The 20726-nt window shown below is 35.9% G+C and overlaps 1 protein-coding gene across 1 annotated transcript in view; it reads right to left on the bottom strand.

The window, feature by feature from the left end:
- Window positions 1-20726, bottom strand: part of LOC110446561 (titin-like) — a 210776-nt gene that overhangs the window by 148084 nt on the left and 41966 nt on the right. Inside the window, exons 2-7 of the mRNA XM_021491768.1 lie at window positions 13631-13732; window positions 8235-8333; window positions 7748-7846; window positions 7317-7415; window positions 6720-6908; window positions 466-564 (exon numbers count right to left, since the gene is read on the bottom strand). Coding sequence (XP_021347443.1) covers window positions 466-564; window positions 6720-6908; window positions 7317-7415; window positions 7748-7846; window positions 8235-8333; window positions 13631-13732 — 687 coding nt within the window. The remainder of the gene's footprint in view (window positions 1-465; window positions 565-6719; window positions 6909-7316; window positions 7416-7747; window positions 7847-8234; window positions 8334-13630; window positions 13733-20726) is intronic.

The raw sequence follows: 20726 nt of genomic DNA, 5'->3' as shown, positions 1-20726 counted from the left end.
CCCTCATGATAGAGTTTAGTTTCAAAATCATTATATATACAGCAAGTAAAGCTCAAATGAACCCTAAGACATTCCCTTTATCATTTATACATGTGTTCTGGTTATGGGTTATCCCTGCAGTGACTATTAAGCTACACGTAAATAAGAAACTGATATCTGTTTCTCCGTTAACTGGCTCCGAGAGGAAGTGAATATGTCTGGAATGATGTCAACAATACTCGCAGTTATCACAACATGTACACGAATGCCATATTGTGTGTCTACATCCATTTCCCTTGGTGGCGTAACTCTTTTGCTTTGGAGGAAAGTACAACACAGTGTTTCAGGATACAAGCATTGTCTTTTAAGATTCCAAGAATTTGGAGTTTCCCATAATAATGTTTTTTCATATCTACAGAACTTTCCCAGAGATGTGAAGGTCATGTTCATTTCTCAAGGTCAAAATTCAAGGTGAAGGTCACCTACCTTGGCTTTGTAGTTGACGTCTGCTCCTTTGGAGATGAGCAGTGAACCCACGTTTATGTTTCCATAGTGAGCAGCAATATGCAAGGGAGTGAATCCACTCTGTAAATAAAATACAAGAATTTATTCTTTAAATAATTTTTTTCATCTTTCCTTCATTTAGTTGATCTTATTAACTGTCAAAAATCCTCCCTCGTCACTCATCCCCGAAATGACTATACATTGACAAAACAATTAACTAGTTTATGCATTTGTGCTAGTTTGGGTTGGTTTTTTATTAATAGTTAGGCTGAGTGTCCAAACATGGAAACAAGTATTTTTGCATTTATCATACTTTTAATTTGGGTTTTAACTAATTCATCCCTGAAATTTCATAATGAACTATTCCCAACTTTGAATTGGAAGGGTTCAAATGTGTCTTCAGGGGTGAATGAGTTAAAGACTGAAAACATCTTTTTAATTTAGATGTTCACACTACATACATGAGTATACTCAAATACCTTGTAACTGATTACCTACAGTTATCATACTGGAACAGACTTTTTTTACAATTGATTGAGCCATAAATAGAAATTTCCTTACTGATTTAAATTATCTAATGGATATTATCTGCATGTAAATTTTTCAAAACAAAGAAATATTAGCAAGGGACCAAAATATCATAAATACAACACATATCAATCAAAACAGAAAAAACATTCACACATTCAAAAGAAAAAGGGGGAACTTAATGAATCTAGTATAACTCAGAGGATTCTTTACTATACAAAAAGACACTTCTTAAGCTCCTTAAAATCAAATTGTCAAAGTTTTGGCATTGTTTGAGATAAGAATTGATAAAAAGTAATATTTCTTTTTATGAAATATAAACTTGATTTATTTTACAACAATTGTGAAATAATTTTTTCAATTTATATTAATCCCTCTTGTTGGCTGGTATGTGAGCATGGGGGTGGGGGGTGGAGGTGGGGGGTGGTGGTCTTAATGTGGTAGAAAACCGGAGTATCCAGAGAAAACACACATGGTCGGGCAGGTGACCCCATACCTTTTCACATCTGATTGGGGAATCAAACCCCTTGGTGAAAAACGGGTGTGTTATCCACTCAACAATCTGACCACCCAAATATTTCTACTTATGTATTTATCTTTATTTAATCTCTCAGAAAACTTTAAGGGATTACTGGCAAACTTCAACAGTTTGAAGTAAAAATAAAGGGGGTGGGTTTTATACCAAATCATGGGCATTTTGAAAAAAATAAAAAAATGTCTGACCTTAAAAAATATGTGTGAATGTGAATTCTTACACAAAAATACGTACAAAATTATTGACATGGTATGTGAGTTGTGAAACATAAGTTCTTAACTAATCTAGAAATTGTTAAAAGTCTGTAATATATATATACATGTACAACCCTCTTCATGGTATAAAAACATCCTGCTCACACATACTGACATGTCTTACCAGATAGAAAACACTTAGTAGAACATTACCACCCCATCAACTATCTGAGGACCACTATTATAGCGGTATACATACTCTAATCTAACACCGGAACATCCCCGCTGGTGCCTATACACTATATTTAGATGGAATATCTCGGCCATAGACATCTGTCCCAAATGTAATCAAAATAAGCATATTTTAATGTTCACCATTTAAAAAATCTGTAGCACCATTTTGTCGGTGTAAGTTTTATACCATGTGTACTATGAGCTATTCGTACAAATATTTTTGGACTTAGGATTTTGGACCCTTAAATTTAGTGTTTTCAATCAGGGAATTTGTTTAACTGTTCCTATACTCTAAGATCTTATGATTTCATCTGAAAGAACAACTCCATATATATCATTTTAAAGGGTTATTTTGTCTCTAGTGGGTGTATACACACATTTTATTTATGCTTTAATTTTGAGAATGCAGAATCTCACCCATGGAAATTTCAAAAAGTTGGCAAGTATGAAATAACCTAAAATACAAAAACATTGTTGACATGTGGTGTGGATATTAACATGTAAACTAAGTGAAGTACAGTACTTGTCATGTCATCAAAGGATAGGAATTTTTAGATATTGGTAAATTTTCCCTTTGGGGCCCCACCCTAGCCTCTGGGGATGGCGCAGGAATCCCAATTTTACAATTTGAAAACAAATCTTCGTCCAAGGATAATTTTCACCAAGTAAGAATAATTTCCTGCAGAAAATTGTCAAAATATACCCAAAAGTGTTATTTCCCTATATAATCTATAGTAAACTTTACCCCCTCCCCAAGAGAGAACGGATGGCCCGGGAGTCCTGAAATTTACAATTTAAGTAATGCCCCTGATGATCTTTCCATCCATGCAGAGAAAATTACTGTAGTACCTCTGAGTGAGTCTTGAGAAGAAGATTTTTGAAATATTGGTTAATTTTCCCTTTGGGGCCCCACCCTGGCTACAATTTTGTAGCCTCATCTACCAAGGATGATTCTGATAAAGTTTGAGAAATGTCCATTCCCTGGTTCTTGAGAAAAAGTCGAAAGTGTAAAAAGTTTACACACGATGGACGACGGAAAGCGATCAGAATAGGTCACTTGAGCAAAGCTCAGATGACCTAAAAATGTAAGTCCCTGGTACCCACTGTCAACACTTAAACACTTAAGCCCTTGATAGCCCCTGTGTATGTGTCACATATAAACCTGTATGATGTCCTGTTCATTTTTAAGAAGTAAGTCCCTCTGAAAGGACCTACAAATGTGTATAGCATATGGGAACCTGGCAGGACCTGTAAATGTATAACATGCAAGTCCCTGTTACCTGCTATGAATTCCTAACCCCCTGACAGGCCCTGCCTAACATGTAAGTCCCCAACAGGCCCTGCACATGTATAGCATGTGGGACTCTGACAGGCCCTGTAAATGTTTAACATGCAAGTCCCTGTTTTCCACTGTCAATGCTTAAGCCCATGACAGCCATTGTATATCTGTCACATTTAAAGTTCTTATCATGCCTTGTTCATTGTTAAAATGTTTGTCCCCTCCAACAGGCCCTGCACATGTCTAATATATAAGTCCCCGACAGGCCCTGCACATGTCTAACATGTAAGTGGTTGACAGGCCCTACACATGTCTAACATGTAAGTCCCTGGCAGGCCCTGCACATGTCTAACATATAAGTCCCCCGACAGGCCCTACACATGTCTAACATGTAAGTCCCTGGCAGGCCCTGCACAAGTATAACATATAAGTCCCCCAACAAGCCCTGTGCATGTCTAACATGCAAGTCCCTGGCAGGCCCTGCGCATGTCTAACATGTAAGTCCCTTGACAGGCCCTGCACATGTCTAACATGCAAATCCCTGGCAGGGTCTGCACATGTTTAACATGTAAGTCCCCTGACAGACCCTGCACATGTATAACATGAAAGTCCCCCGACAGGCCCTGCACATGTATAACATGTAAGTACCTGCCAGGTCCCGACCCAAACATGAGATACTGTTGTACACCTATTGTTATCAGGGCCTGTTGTAATGCGAACATCCAGTTTCTCAGCTACCACGCATCAAAGACAATTATCCCATCTTATCCGCAGCAGCTGCAATAAGCATTTCACATTTCCCCGGGCTTAAGATTCTACCGAATACTCAATACCCTATCTTCATATACATGTGCACACTGTTGCGAGACCTTGTCTCTCGATCAACTACCCATCATCACAATTTACTTTTTTTTTCTCTTCTCAAAGTAAGATTTTGAGCACGGTTAGTGTTGCCACAATTTCTTCACGGAATTCAAATTCTATAGAGAAGTGTTAATTCAATGGTGAAGTTAAAACTTCACAGAGAGGTCTAATTTCTATAAAGCAAAAAAACTTTTATGCAGAATGAACAACAACAATTGATGATCAATTTTTTTCTTGAAATATCAATTTAACATGTTAATATTAATTTCAACTTGTTTGGGCTTAATCTGAACAATTTAAAAAAAAAATGTCTTAAAATTGCATAAATGTGAATTATAGGAATACATGTACCATCCCAATTTACACATACTTCAGTTCAGAACTTAATATATATATACAAAGTCATCAGTACTAGTGTGTAAATAACTCATGTCAGTTTCACAATAAGGCTCACACCCAAGAAGAAAAGTATGGACTTACAATAAAAAATACCTAATCAATTTTCCATCTTTTATACTGTCCTTGTAATTTTTAGAATGGAATTTCAAATTAATAGAAAATAACATTACATCTTGTGAGGGTATCACAACAGTTTTTTCGCCAACAGACATAGAAAATAGTTGTCACTCTGGTAAAATACTGGCGGCTTCCTACAGACTTGGCTAGGGAGAATTTCTCTTAAGCTCATTCGGTCGAGCGTCAGACAGTGAGACTAGTGAACCAGAGGTCCCAGGTTCGACTCCTAGCGGAGGCATTGAAAAGTAATGACCTCTCTTACATAGTGTCGATGTCTTTTTTTTCAAATTCTGAAGAAATGAACAGGTTTACCGGACAGTAATAATTTAGAAAAATGGTAAGTCCTTACTATCCTTTTCTACAAGAAATTTGAGCCAATAAAAAATAAGGTCATATGCAAGGTTTTTCTTGGTAACTTTCATGGTAGAGATTGATGTAGGTACTTATATAGGTAAAACAGTTCCCTTGAATCTTCTAAAGGTTAAGAAACCATTCTTCGAAAGGTCATTTGTATAAATGTATGACCAAAACTAATAATGACATATTTACATTATGTATCTAAAATATTGGATACATGTTTATAGCAAAATATAAATGAAATAACATGTTTTGTCAAATTATCATATTGCTTTGAACTGAACAAAATTTACATATTCATAATAGTAAGTGGTAAGTTGCAACTAATGGATTATGAAATAAATCTTTATAAAGCAAATAAAAGTATTGACTAAATACATCCGAAGAACACTTATAGAGAAAAAACGTATACAATATACTCTATAAGGTTTACAAAAGAGATGTGAGTATTGATATATGATAGAGAGAACGAGAAAATGAGAAAAATCTCTTTAAGTAAATGTGGAGGAAAAAAAAGTCAAAATCATACAAAACTTTGAAAAAAACATGTACATGAAACCACAAAAACTGAAATTAACACACAATAACATGGAAAAGTGAGGAGAGATAAAAAGGTTCAGCAAAACGTTTCTCTGTGATGGAGAATACAACTGAGAACTCAAACTTCAGACTAACAAAGACAAATTAGGATAGTTTCCATGGATACTAACCTTGGTTGTGTCGTTAACCAAACTCCCGCTCTGTTTAGCATGATTATAAGAATATGGACAAAGTTTCAATATGCTAAGGACAATATTCCTCAGGTTCTGGCTTTGGTTTATGAATATTTAAGCATTTATTTAAGCTAAGCACCATCAACATTTTTTCTCTCTCGAATTCAAGATAAGAACCACCAATGTTCCAAGAACTGAACACTTAGACAACCAAATATTTTAAATTAAGGAAGGTCCAAAAGCATTTGTCTAAACATATCAAGACATTTTTCAAGTTAAGAACGTGGCATAACATCTCGGCTTCCGTAGGAAATAAACAGCAAAAATGTCACCACCGAATAATTATCTTTAGATAAATTGCAGTAAAATTAACCTTAAGCAATTAATTGTTTTATTACATGCATGTTGATGGCTCTCAATATTTCTTTGTTACGTAAAACGCTTATCACATCGTTTTCTAAAGCTTCTTAGGTAACGAGAGATCTCATTGGATAAAACAAAAAGCCACATTGTTATTGTCAATTCCTCTGTTCACCCAAGTAATTTTTCACATCACACATTTCCATGATTTTGAAACGAACAAAATATACACAAACATCTTTTTTTCAGTTCAATTCTATGACTCATCCTATATTTTGAAATAAGGCTTTTAACAAGGTAATTTGAACTGTGGAAATAGCCAGATGTAATTTTCTCACGATTTTGGAGTAAAAACTGATCCTTGAATAATACCCTCAAATCAAAAATATTTTATTTTGAAATGATGGACTTGTAGGTGAACTTAGGACAGAATAATTGCTATGGCTTTCTGTCAATTATTTTTGACACATTATATTATTATTTATTAAAGGTAAAAACACAATAAGATTGTCGAAAAATACAAAACATGCATTTTAAAGACAACTTTATTAACACATAATGAATATGAATATGCCAGCGGGATTGTTCAGCCATAGCCTGGTCTATGTCTAATACGGTTGGGTGAAAAAGTAAAGAAAAGTAGAACAAAATTTTACCTTGGTTACGGAGTCCACATCGTTCTGTTCATTTTGCAGGAGAAGGGCTGCCGATTTGATGTCGTCCTTCTTTGCGGCGATGTGCAATGCTGGTAGACGGACACGTCCCTTTGTGTCGTGTTCTAGAAGACAGCTAACCACACGCTCGTGTCCCTGCTGAAGAGCTACAGCCAGGGGAGTGAATCCATCCTGCAAACAATTACCAAATATTAGAACACTTAATGATATTTGTGATCATTCATGTATGGACAAATACAATATGCAAACTTCAGAAAATGGAGGACAAAAGTTCAAGGCTGTAAGCAATTGCATAGAAAAATATTATTATTAATACAAGTTCAAAGCTGTTTCGGCTACCCAATTTTCTCACAACATGAAAAGTGAATAAATAAATTGCAACAATGCTTTTCTTAAAGTTTTGCAAAGAGTAAAAATTTCTGTTTGAATAATTTTCAGCTATTGAAAGACTTAATTAACCTGCCATCTATGAGCCATCAAACTTCCTTCAATCGACCCAATGCTTATGGTATTTCGTTTGTGATATTATGTGGCTGGTTTTTAGCATTGGTCAGTTGCAGATTGAACATTAGAACTTACAGCTGTGGCCAGACTCTGGTTAGCTCCGCTGGCCAGCAGATACTTGACCACCTCTGAGTGACCCTCTTGGGCTGCCATGTACAGAGGAGTGAAACCCATCTGTGGACACAAAAAAAGAGGTCAGATGTTATTCAGGCTTATTCATTATAAAATACAATTAATCACCCCAGAAATTTCACAATGAACTATTCCAACCTTTGAATTGGAAGAGTTCACATGTGTCTTCAGGGGTGAATGAGTTGCCAGAGTTTAAGACTGTTCAATAAAAGTAAAATGTCCTATATGCAGACAAGAAGTCAGAGGCTTTAGAAATGATATTACTGTTACGATAACCGTTTGTACCGAGGGCCTAGGACTGAGCCCTGAAATATGATGTTGGTTTGTTACTTTGTGTAAAACTTGACCTCTGACCTTAAAACCTTAGTTCATACCTGAGCTTGAACGTTGACTTTGGCCTCGCTGACAACGAGAAGCTTGACGATTTCCTCATGGCCCGCCAAGGATGAGATGTGAAGGGCTGTATTCCCTTTCTGTAAATGGTATGCAATTTTAAAACTTAGGTCTTATAGCGCAACTTTTCCAGAGTAATAATATTAAGCATCAACAGTGCAAAGACATCAGCAAATAAATATTACATTTTTAAGAGAGAAAAAAATTGTGTTGTTATTTCTTCAAATATGATATATAGAAAATGAAGATTTTAGAATTAGAATTTAACAACTTCACAGAAACACATCCGAGACATTTCGAAAACAAAAATAAAATTATGTTAACTTTTTTATTTCATTCGAAATCCGCCATTCCCAATAGAAAGTGATATGACTGGAGATTTTCCTCGATTTCAATATTGTTAAGGTGAGGACTGACCATTGATTTAATACCAGGAACGTTTTCCTATTACAGTGCACAGTGTCTTACCTTTGTGGCGGCTTCAACATTAGCTCCGCGCTTTAGGAGTTCTGTTACGATGTTGATGTGCCCCTCCTTGGACGCTAGATGTAGGGCGTTCAACCCATTCTGTAACAAAACAATACAATTTACGGGTCAAAGGTCAAGAACAAACTAAAATTCAACTTCATTGAACAAATCCGCTACAATTTGAATAGAAACGTCACAATTCACAAAGATGCGATTGTATCACAATAGTTTACATTTAAATCAATTCAGAATGTATATTTTTATGAATTTATGATATGCCATAATCGGACATTAATTGCTTGTCATTTAAGCTAAAGGTTCAGTGCAACACTCCCTTTGATTTGTTATCTCTGCTCTTATAAATCAGCGATAAGAAAATGATTTTCACAAACACTTATGGTGGACAGTCTACTTCCGTTGCTTTGGCAAACTTGGAATTGTGTGAAAAGTGTGAACACATTTTCAGTGCCGTGCTTAAATTCAGTTAATAAACCAGCAAAATGAAAATGTTCACGAACACTTACGACATCAGTCAATGACTGATGCTCTAGCAAGCTTAGAATCGAAAGTGTGAACACATTTTCAGTGACGTGTATCAATGCAGTTAATAAACCAGCAACGCTAAGAGGACAAAGTAAAGACAGAAATATCAGACGCACAAAGATAAGTGGACTACTAATATTTTGCAAATTCAGACTTTTTGAGACAGTGTGATGCCAACTTCATCAAGATATTGCAAGAGCCCTTGAGTCTTGAGTCACTTTAAAATTAAAAAGTTTGAAGCTAACATTTTTCATTTTATTTATATATGTTGTGTTACATGTATATATACGTGTTGTTATATCGAAACACAAGTGTAGTGTACCATGGCAGCTTAAATTTGAATGGAAAACATAAACTAAGAAATGTCTGCCAATGAATAAAACACCTGAGTTACCTTTATACCTGTTCAACATTTAATTGCCAAAAAACTACTCATCAAGACAAGTGGAACACACATCAGTGTCCACTTTTTAATGTATGTATATAATTTATCATAATAATTTTTTTTATCTTAAAATGAGCTGTAGATTGTGAAGAAAGATGAATTACACTGTTCAGAAAATTTTACTACAAGGCAGAACATCGTATCGTTTGTAGATTGTTGAAGGATCCCTGTCCCACTGCACTGGGTTTTATCTTCTAATTGCAGTAATTTAATCTCCCCTTAACTTCCATTTGGACATAACTGTAGACCGTACGGTCAGAACACTTCCATTGACCAGGTAGCTCAATCGGTTAGGCCATAGCAATCTGAGGTCCTGGGTTAGAATCCCGGTCTAGACCCACTTAGTTTTTTTATACAATTTCCAATGGGTAGTTAGTTTTTGTCAGTGGAACGGGAATCCTTAATGCAACATTTTTTTTTTAAATATCCGAAATTTGACATCAGAATGAATCACAACTACAACTATAATTGTAATATATTATTTTCTCTAGAGAAACAGCTATATATATATATATCCTAGCCATGATGTAATGTTTGATTTCACATGACCTTTCCTTATTTGCATAATTCATTATGCAACCATTCCACACACAATCCCACAATTGATCTGCCGATTGACATTTACTCAAGTACAATTCTGCCATGATTTATTTATTTGCATGCCTTGTCTCACAACAGGAAACATGAGCTCATTTGCATATTGTATCACTACTGTTTTGCATATGACCAAGCTCATTAGTGACATTGATGATGTCAATTTCGCTCTGCCTGATATTGATTGGTTTGTATTGATGTAATCCATTTTCCTATGTTGTAGAGGCCGAGTCATCAAACACACAAGTGACCCAGAGGTTTTCTAACATAGCTGGATCAATATATTGATTGGAGACTGGAACAGGCAGCTAGCAATGAAATCATCAGTGGAATTATGTAGGGATGCATGTGTTTGTGTGGTTGACCGACTCTATGCTGGCATTTTATCTCGGCTCATAGACATACACAAATACACACACAGGCTAAAACAACTGTTGAGATTATGTGCTAGCTTCAGTTACACTACAGGACTGACTTTTGACTTTTGGCTTGAACAACACTAGACAAATATACCACTGGCACAGGAAAAATTGCATTTTGGCCATCATTATTTGAATAAGGAATATAATTTACATACAGCAAAACCTTTTGAAATTTTAGGGGACAGAAAAGCTCTTTTTAAACAAAATTGTTTCAGAAATATTGCTGGAAACAAATTCAACTTCGCTGCATTTTACATATATATACCAAGGACCTGCTGAATATACATTTGTATGTCCTCATTTTCATTCAACAACATTGAATAAGAAAAATTCCGAATAAGAAAGCTGGTTGATAATTGGACAAGACTTTCCCACATCTGATGTTGAACAAGGCTAAGCAGGTACTTATAGATGGCAGATGTTGCGGACTTCTATTTATATCTACACCAACAGGGGGAAAAAAATCCTGTACAAACAATTTTCTGAGTTATAGATAGCAACAGTGGTGAAAGCCTCCGCTTACAATTCTATCCTGAAGGTTACCATCACAAACCCAGGACAAAGTTGTTTCAAAGCATTGTCAGCTTTCAAAATCAAAATCAAATTTTCAAAGATATTTTTTTCCTCAGAATAAAAAATTCTGTTAGTTTTAATTATCTTATTTTTTATCACCAGATACTTTAATATGATTGTTTTGTTGTTAATGATTCTGTTCTTACAAATGTATTTGACAGAAAAAGGTTTAAATGTGATGCAAAAATGATCAAGCTTTGTTTGTATGAAATCAAACATACATCAGGGACAATATCTTCCTAAGTATGGTTCGCTTTCAGACAACTTAACGTAAAATTTTCATCAACATATTTTTTTAAATTCTGAATTTCCTAACATCACTTTTTACTGATGAGGTTTCAAAATAATAATTCATGGACAGAACTATAAAAAAAAAAATTATCTTTATCTTAACACTTTTAATAAAATTATTTTATTTATAAAATTCCATTTCATTTCCTGGGAAGTACACAATGCCTGAATGAGAAATGTTTGTCATTATATACCTTACAGTATCACATACTGTACACACAACAACAAAAGCTGTAGGCGGAATAAACACTTAAGTTTCCCCCAACAGTACTCCCGAAAATCAGAAAGATTCCAGGCCCCAGATCAAACAGAGACGTAAGTATTACTCAATAAAACTAATGAGAACGGTACTTTGTTCTCTAAAGCTCTGCGGAATGAGGAGACGCAGACTATAACGATCCCAGCCTAACTGTGAACCACAATGCACATCAATAATTTGGACTAATTCGGGAAAATATTTGGCAGATTTTGTTTGTGATATCGCACATGTAGTGTTGTTTATTGAGGAGATCGCTGAGAAACCAATCCACAAAATGAATCTACTGTGTGTTATGCACAATGTGTGTGTGTGTTATGCACAATGTGTGTGTGTGTTATATTTGAATTCTATTTACTGGTTTCAGATTATGTAAAGTAGATTTGGTTTACATAATGCTGCAAACAAAAAGCTGAATACACCGAAAATCTAGCCACGGAAATTGTTATTTCTATAACCAAATCTTGTTCTCAAATCAACAGCCTGACACCTCAAATACATTTCAATTCTCTTTTATTTAGAAGTCAATTTCACTCTCACTGTAATTTTGTTCAAAGAACTGTGATTCATGAAGACTAGGAGAAGAGTTGATTTTGTTAGCTATATATAAATGTAGTAGGCTTAATAAGAATCAAATTAGTTGATGAGGCCCACTGTGTGATACGGAGACTGGAGAATGGATTTGGAACTTTTCAATCTTTACTGCTTATATAATTATGATTAGATTTTAATTAGATTATCATGAACATCTCTCCAAAGATCACAGGATAATATAGTTGTATGAAAAGTGACGCTACAATTATTATCATTAATGTTACAAGTTGTATGTTCTGTCTTTTTGGTTGTGTCTTAAAGATTAATTAGTTGTACATCTAGTTGTCAGTGGTAAATAATGCATAACTTGTGGTGTCTTAAGGATAATTAGTTGTACCTCCAGTTGTCAGTTGAACATACTGCATAACTAGTTGTATCCCTAGTGTTATTATTTATACCTACAACTAGTGGTCGTAAATACTGCATTATTGCTTGTATCTTTGTTAGCTGTACCTCCAGTTGTCAGTTGTAAATAATGCATAACTTGTGGTGTATTAAGGTTAATTAGTTGTACCTCCAGTCGTCAGTTGTAAATAATGCATAACTTGTGGTGTATTAAGGGTAACTAGTTGTACCTCCAGTTGTCAGTTGTAAATAAAGCATAACTTGTGGTGTATTAAGGGTAAATAGTTGTACCTCCAGTTGTCAGTTGTAAATAATGCATAACTTGTGGTGTATTAAAGGTAGTTAGTTGTAACTCCTGTTGTTAGTTGTACCTACAACTAGTAGTCGTAAATACTGCATTATTGGTTGTATCTTTGTTAGCTGTACCTCCAGTTGTCAGTTGTAAATAATGCATAACTTGTGGTGTCTTAAGGATAATTAGTTGTACCTCCAGTTGTCAGTTGTAAATAATGCATAACTTGTGGTGTATTTAGGGTAATTAGTTGTACCTCCAGTTGTCAGTTGTAAATAATGCATAACTTGTGGTGTATTAAAGGTAGTTAGTTGTACCTCCTGTTGTTAGTTGTACCTACAACTAGTGGTCGTAAATACTGCATTATTGGTTGTATCTTTGTTAGCTGTACCTCCAGTTGTCAGTTGTAAATAATGCATAACTTGTGGTGTATTAAAGGTAGTTAGTTGTACCTCCTGTTGTTAGTTGTACCTACAACTAGTGGTCGTAAATACTGCATTATTGGTTGTATCTTTGTTAGCTGTACCTCCAGTTGTCAGTTGTAAATAATGCATAACTTGTGGTGTATTAAGGATAATTAGTTGTACCTCCAGTTGTCAGTTGTAAATAATGCATAACTTGTGGTGTATTTAGGGTAATTAGTTGTACCTCCAGTTGTCAGTTGTAAATAATGCATAACTTGTGGTGTATTAAAGGTAGTTAGTTGTACCTCCAGTTGTCAGTTGTAAATAATGCATAACTTGTGGTGTATTAAAGGTAGTTATTGGTTGTACCTAAAGTTGTCAGTTGAACATACTGCATAACTAATTGTATCCCTAGTGTTATTAGTGTTACCTACAACTGGTGGTTGTAAACACTGCATTACTAGTTGTATCTTTAGAGTTTTTTGCTATACCAAAATCTGTACCACTAGTTTACTGGTTACTGTTTATATCTTTGAGAATAATGGTTGCACTTTTGGAATACAAAGTCAGTACCTTCAGAATGTTTTTTTTTCGTTCATGGTACATGCAATTTTACGCCGCCGTTTGTGTAACTTACCGGATTGCTGGTGTTGATGTCAGTGCTGCCCTTCAGGTATTCTAGTACATCCTGAAGATTTCCGTCCCTTGCTGCACGCAGAAAAACTGTGTTTCCGTCGCTCTGTAATTAAAATAGGAAAACTTTGGTCAAAACAAGTTAGCATATTATACAGGAAAGATTTTAAGGCTGTCAAACACCGGCATTCCTGTCTTGTCTGGACCAATTAAATAACTTAACTGAAAAAGAAATAAATTATACGAAAATCTTGTTTTTCTACTTGTACTGAAATTAAACTTAATGAACCTACGTACCCATATGTTACCAAACTCATTTTCCTATGAATTTGGGAAGATGACTTTTGAAAAATTACTTCACAAATATATAATGAAACTGACGTCATGCCGGATCATTGATTTGTGTTCAGGGTGAGAATGTCCACATTTCTTTAAGACATAAAAGTATTAAAAATGAATTGAATGTTACATTTTTGCCTACTAAAAATTAAACTCATTCACCCCTGAAATTCATAATGAACTATTCCAACCTTAGAATTGGAAGAGTTCAAATGTGTCTAAGGGGTGAATGAGTCAACCACTGAATCTCTATATGGTCAGCTTCATATGGTGGGAGATGAATTGAGTTGGTATTGAGGGAAATTCAACGTAAGTTTCTCAAGAACACCACCCTGGGATTTTAAGGAACGCCATTTATCAACAGATCACAAATCAGCACATCACGTATCCTTCATCAGTTATGTAAAAATTATCTATCATTTTACACTATTCAGAGCAGAAATGGGTTGTTTTTTTGCTTTTTTTTTTTTTTTCCACACAGCCAAATCCTTGTAATTCATACAGTTGTATAAACAAAATATTTGCTTAGCCTTGGTGGTTAAGTAACAGTACCCAGTAGTAAAATTGTAGATGGTTTTGCCTTTGGTTGAAGAACGTTTTTTTTAATCTATAGGGTTATCCCAATGAAATCACACATACATTTACAGGCTAATCAATGGAGCTTTGTTCATCAAGTCACATTTGTAGTCAGAAAAAGCGGTTGGATTATGACATGGCTAACTTACTGGGATATTTTGTTTGGAAAAAGGCCAATTTGTCCCCCAAAACACCGGCTCAAAGTGGGACAACTGGATTAGTGGGGCTTCATAATGGTTAAATCAGTTGGTTGGGGTTTTGCATGCTCCAAAAATCTAAGGTAATATGGAGACAACTGCATGATGCGACAACCAGTAAATTGGTGACTATACATAGTGGCATGGGACAACTGGATTAGTGGTGGCTGTATAGTGACATGAGACAACTGGATTAGTGGTGACTGCCTTATAGCATCAGACAACTGGATAAGTGGTGGCTGTTTAGTGGCATGAGACAACTGGATTAGTGGTGGCTGTATAGTGGCATGAGACAACTGGATTATTAGTGGCTGCATAGTGGCATGAGACAACTGGATTATTAGTGGCTGCATAGTGGCATGAGACAACTGAATTTGTTGTGGCTGTATAGTGGCATGGGACAACTGGATTATTGGTGACTGCATAGTGGCATGAGACAACTGGATTATTAGTGGCTGCATAGTGGCATGGGACAACTGGATTAGTGGTGGCTGCACATTGGCATTGGCATGGGATAACTGGATTCCTGGATTAGTGGTGGCTGCATATATAGTGGCATGGGACAACTGGATTAGTGGTGGCTGCACAGTCGGACAAATTGAATTCATGGGTCTAGATAATAGGATTATTGGGCCAAGATAGTGGGACAACTGGATAAATGTATGCTTGATAGTGGGTCCACAGAACCAGTGATGGCTGGATAGCTACTGCAGTAAAACTGGATTAATAGTGCTTAGATACTGTTAAATCCTTTATTTTCATTAGGCCCAAATTTCAGGGTTCCCCCCCAGAAAATTCACAATTTTGGTGTTCATTAATTTGTGGGTCATGAGTACCCCCTCAAACGGTGAACAGTTTTATAGTTTTACTATATGTATGACCTATGAACCTATGGACCTATGAATTCACAGTTCACAGATGAAGAGTACCTACGAAATCAACGAAATTAAAAACCCAGCGAAAAATTAGTGATTATCACAGTAAAGCGTTCTCGACTGTATATTAAGTAAAGGTTGGATAGTTAAGAAGGACAACTGGATTGGTCGGGGCTGTATATTGCAAAATATTGGCATTCCAAACAGTGTTATTTTAATTATATATTAATGAGGATGTACAATACTGGCTATACAAAGACATTATGTAACACTGACAGGACATTTTATTCCACCTTGCTCATTGAAATAATCAAAGAATAAACAACATCATCTGTGGAAATTCCCTAGATGTCTCAGAGTTATTTAAACTCATTCACCCCTGAAATTTCATAATGAACTATTTCAACCCCAGAATTGGAAGAGCTCAAATGTGTCTATAGGGGTGAATGAGTTGATTATTGCATTATCAATTAATTCTCTTTTGCCACAAATTCAAAGGATTTTTATCGTTTTATTGTTTTCATTTTTAGAGTCATGCTTTGGCTATTGCTTAAGAAATTTTATGTTATTGAAGTTACTAAATAAGACATTTTTAAAGCACCATGAAAATTCATGCTCGGTTTCTAAGGAAGCCATTGTTATAGAGGGCAATTACCGAAGAGTTCTCCTTGTTACCAAGGAGATTACCCATTCCACACAAACAGAACAGAATGTGATTATCCTATCTGTCTGCTCCGTCAATTCTCCAGGTAAACAAATAAACAACAGTTACTGGTCAGTGGTTAATCTGGTCAATTAGCCAGGCAATAACTGGACACCAGACATTCCCGAGACAAGTGTCCAAACCCCATCATCTCTTCAATAGGGCATTCCGTCCAAACCCACTGAAATCACTTTTTAAAATATTTTCTCAGTTTAATGGGAAGTTCTTATGATGTGTCTGGGATTTTAATCTTCAAAAAGTTTTTCAGAACTGTTTGTCTGGAAATACTGAAGATTTATTGAATCTGGTATAAAATGACTTAATCCATCTCATGAAGTGGTTTGATACCAAGGTAAGACAGTATAAACATCTGGACCCAGACTATTAGACATGGTCAGTATGCACGGTGCCTTTCAAGTTTCTTCAGTCCCTGAGGCAGTCTGATAAAAATTTGTAGCTGGACACATATGGAACACTGGACATTCCCCCATGTGGTTTCAAGGTCAGCCCTCTGTTGTCTGGTCAGCAGAAAGATTTTCTGTCCACTCAAAACAATCCCCAAAGGATATTAATCCCTTTTAAATCCAATTTAGGGGTCTCTGTCAGCTCCCTTATCAGATAACATCCCAGTAATCAGCTGCTGTGTGCCTCATCACATTACCATAGTTACAATGTTATATCAGCCAGCACTAAGTATCCACAAATGGGACCGGAACTCCTGGGATCTTCACTCCATATCCGTTTTCAATATCAAATATCTGCCAGAATTTTGTACAATCTCACCTCCTGACCCAGATAGATATATATATACACAAACAGTTTTTTTTAAAAGATGTCTATAATTTCATATATATCCAATGGTACAAGAAAACACCTGACAATCTGGATCAAGTACGTACATCAAGAACTGGCATGACATTTCCGCTGCATTGATCCTCACAGATTTGTAACAGTTCCACACTCAAGCGACATATGAAATTTTGTGAAAAATTATCCCACAACAAAATATACTACATAGCACATGATGAGTATCGGAGATTCTGCGAGATAATTAAATAAAATTCCTTTATCTTCTTTTTGAAATATCAAAAGAATTTCATTACTTCACATTTCCATTTCGAAAATTTCCTGTAATATTGTCAACCTCAAAAGCTTGTACAAAGATAGATGTGCCTATATTTATATCAACACATCATTATCCAAGATTCAGTGGCTGAGTGTTTGTGAGAATGCGTTGTTCAAACCCAATACACAATATCAAGTATATAGCTAAAAGTTTTTTCTTGAATCATACTTGAGGTTGAAAACCAGCGAGGGCCGTTATGGAACACAGCAGTTGCCTATCACGTAAAGTTGTATCCAATATATCGGAATCATTGAAAGATGCACATCCCTAACGGGCCAGGTGTCCCATGTATAATATCAGGTAGCAAAAACGTCTGTCTTAACACATGTACAGTACAAATCTACATGCTGCTGAACAAACCCAGATATTCATCAACGAAATTCTGTTTACAATCTGTATACCAACATTTAAACACAGGTATATATTTGTCGGAAGATCAGAATTAAAAATAGTTCGAGATATCTCCACTTCAAAAATAGAAAGTTATTCGGAAGAAGCTATTTCATACACGCTAACTTTTCATCCACAGCGCAGGTACGTTCATCAAAGTTTTTCCTATTTTGTACGACGAATGCTCATTTCAAACACCACTTGTTCCGCACACAGACGATTCCAAACGAACAGGCAGATATTCTCATCTAGTTCCGGATTCCATTTAAGTGAGTTAGAATAATGGACCCCCTGCTGTATGGTTTTCGGTGCACGGCTCATCAGAGACCATTAAATTTTACACACATATATACATCCTCTTGTATTCGTATGTTTTGTTGATAAAATACAACTTTCCTAAACGTTGATCCAGCTTGGTTCAGGTAACACCCCGAAAGTCATAATCACCAGATTCCCACAAATTTACTCCTTACAAAACTTTCCAAGAGGTTCAGACGATGAGGAAAAGATATACGTACTCCCGAGGAAACTGCCTCAGGTCTCCGGAATATTACTCACGGAAGATGTGCCAAACCTAAATCCCTAATGATTCTAGTGAGGATTTTTAAAGACTTGCAAAAAACCCGAGACGATACCTTTCTGAATACATAGACAGACAATTTGTGTATACGGACTATATCTCCGTCACTTGATGATTTTTGTGCAAATCTTTTTAACAATTTGCAAAAAAAACAGCCCACTAAAGATACGTTACTGCACACGCCTTTAGTTAGGTTTTGTATATTTCGGATATATATATAAATCCCTGATGGTTTGTGTGTGAATAATTCGGGTGAAAAGGTCCGAAGATAAATACAAGAATGTTTACGGAGCAAGTTTGAGATCGCGGTATACCAATGGATTTTCAGTCTGTATACCAAACTCAAACCGTATTTCTGGAAATTAGAGTGAGGAAAATCATTTGTTCCTCTGATCTCTTTCTCTGCTAATCAGCAAGGAGAAAAAAGTGTGAAGAAAATAGGGAGGCCACACTCGGTGAGTTATTGGTCTTCAGGGAAGGGATGTAAATTAACCATTAACCTGCTAAGACCATGAGCCAGGTGCCAAAAAAACTTACCCAGGACATTCTCCATTTCTTGAGCATCGTGTTAGTGTCAGCTGGGGGCAACCACACAAGCGTTTGGTGTTGATAGAATCCAACAATATAAATCTAACAAGTTCAGTGAAATGTTGCGAAGGATTCCAGTGTTAGCAACATTTGGCTAGTCTATAGCGGTGTACTATTCGGAGTACTACTACAGACTTGGGGTGGACACTTCACAACCTGATGCTTTCGCTGGCCTCCCGATGTTTTTACAGCACACACCATTTACAAAACAGCCCCGGAATAAATAAACAGTACAAGCCCCTGAGGAAATAAATATGTCTGTGGGTGACTTCTTTGGACAAGATGGTTGGCTCTCTGACAGAATAAAAAGATGGGTCGCCTAGGTAATTGAGCCTCTCTACTACTGTACCCTGTCTACGAAAATGCTTGTGAGCGTTAGTGTTTGTGTTCTTAAGCAGCCATGCTACTACTACACATGTGTATAGTGAGTAATCTTGTATGTGTTAGAATGTACCCATAAAAATAGCATCAGGCATTCCCCCTTCACCCCCTCCCCATCACTAACTCCTTCTCTTTCCATTCCCCCTCCCAGACCCCCCTTCCTGACCCCCACCCCCTTCCTCCCTCCTCCTCATCCCCTCCAAAGCACATCAAGGAAACTCAGCATCAGATTGGGGGATCTGCCTACTGTGATGTTCAAAACCTTACACCTCCCCTAATTCCCATAATGGCACCATCTGTGTCCCCCATGTACTGTACTGCTGGGCTATCTGATGGGCAGATAGCCAGGGTGGGGCAGGATCCCAGATATGTATATATATACATAATGACTATAAAGTGTCATTCTGTGCTGTACCCAACAGGGACCTGTATGGATACACAAACTTTGCAGGGTGCTGGAATCCAAAACAAATACCACAGGGGCTTGCCATCAGGTCAAATAGGAAGTGACATCATGCACTATACAACACAGGGACTTGATTGGATTACTTGGAGAATTTTAATTCTACACAAATACTGCATGGCCTCAAAGTCATGTAAAATAAAAATAAAATCCACATAAAATGTATGGCTATCTTTACAATGCTAAAAAAAAATCAATTTTTAATAACATTTTGGTACCATAAGGTTTTAGAATCAAGTAAAATATTCAACAAATGATGTTTTTTAAAAGTTTTCTTTTAATTCCAAAGCAAAACTCTTACTGGCATTGTGTTACAGTTCATAAAGCCTTGTTAGCTTAATTGTACAATAAGTCAAATTTTCAGACCTGATTCTTAAGATGTTGACAGAAATGTCAATATTAGAAATGTTGTCCTCTGTCATAATAATAAATTAGAAGTCTACCTACCACATATGGTTATTTTATGGCGAATATTAAATAATTTATAAATGCATTTTTAGTAATTCTTAGCTAATTTCATGTCAACGTAACTAAAGTCTTCAAATTAAGGACTTGATTTGGTTCAATTACCAGTAACAAATATTGTGCGAGCAATTGACAGTCATGTATATGTACATTTAATCAGTTAAGATTATTGAAAATCTATTTAGTAATATTAATCAGTTAGGATTATTGAAAATCTATTTAGCAATAATCATTTTTAATTAAATAGTCTTTAACCATTTCAGTCCTATGCAACTTTAGTAGACTCTACCATGCATTGATCTGGATGAGTCCATTATGGTCTACGTATACAGTGGTGAAAGGGTTAAATGTAAGTTATCAAGTAATTTGAAGTTGCTATTCTAAAGGATTACTGTAGAGAACTGCTAAGTCACAAAA

The sequence above is a fragment of the Mizuhopecten yessoensis genome, unplaced genomic scaffold (genome assembly GCF_002113885.1).
Source record: "Mizuhopecten yessoensis strain PY_sf001 unplaced genomic scaffold, ASM211388v2 scaffold357, whole genome shotgun sequence".
Taxonomy (NCBI): domain Eukaryota; kingdom Metazoa; phylum Mollusca; class Bivalvia; order Pectinida; family Pectinidae; genus Mizuhopecten; species Mizuhopecten yessoensis.
This window is presented reverse-complemented; position numbering and strand designations above follow the sequence as displayed.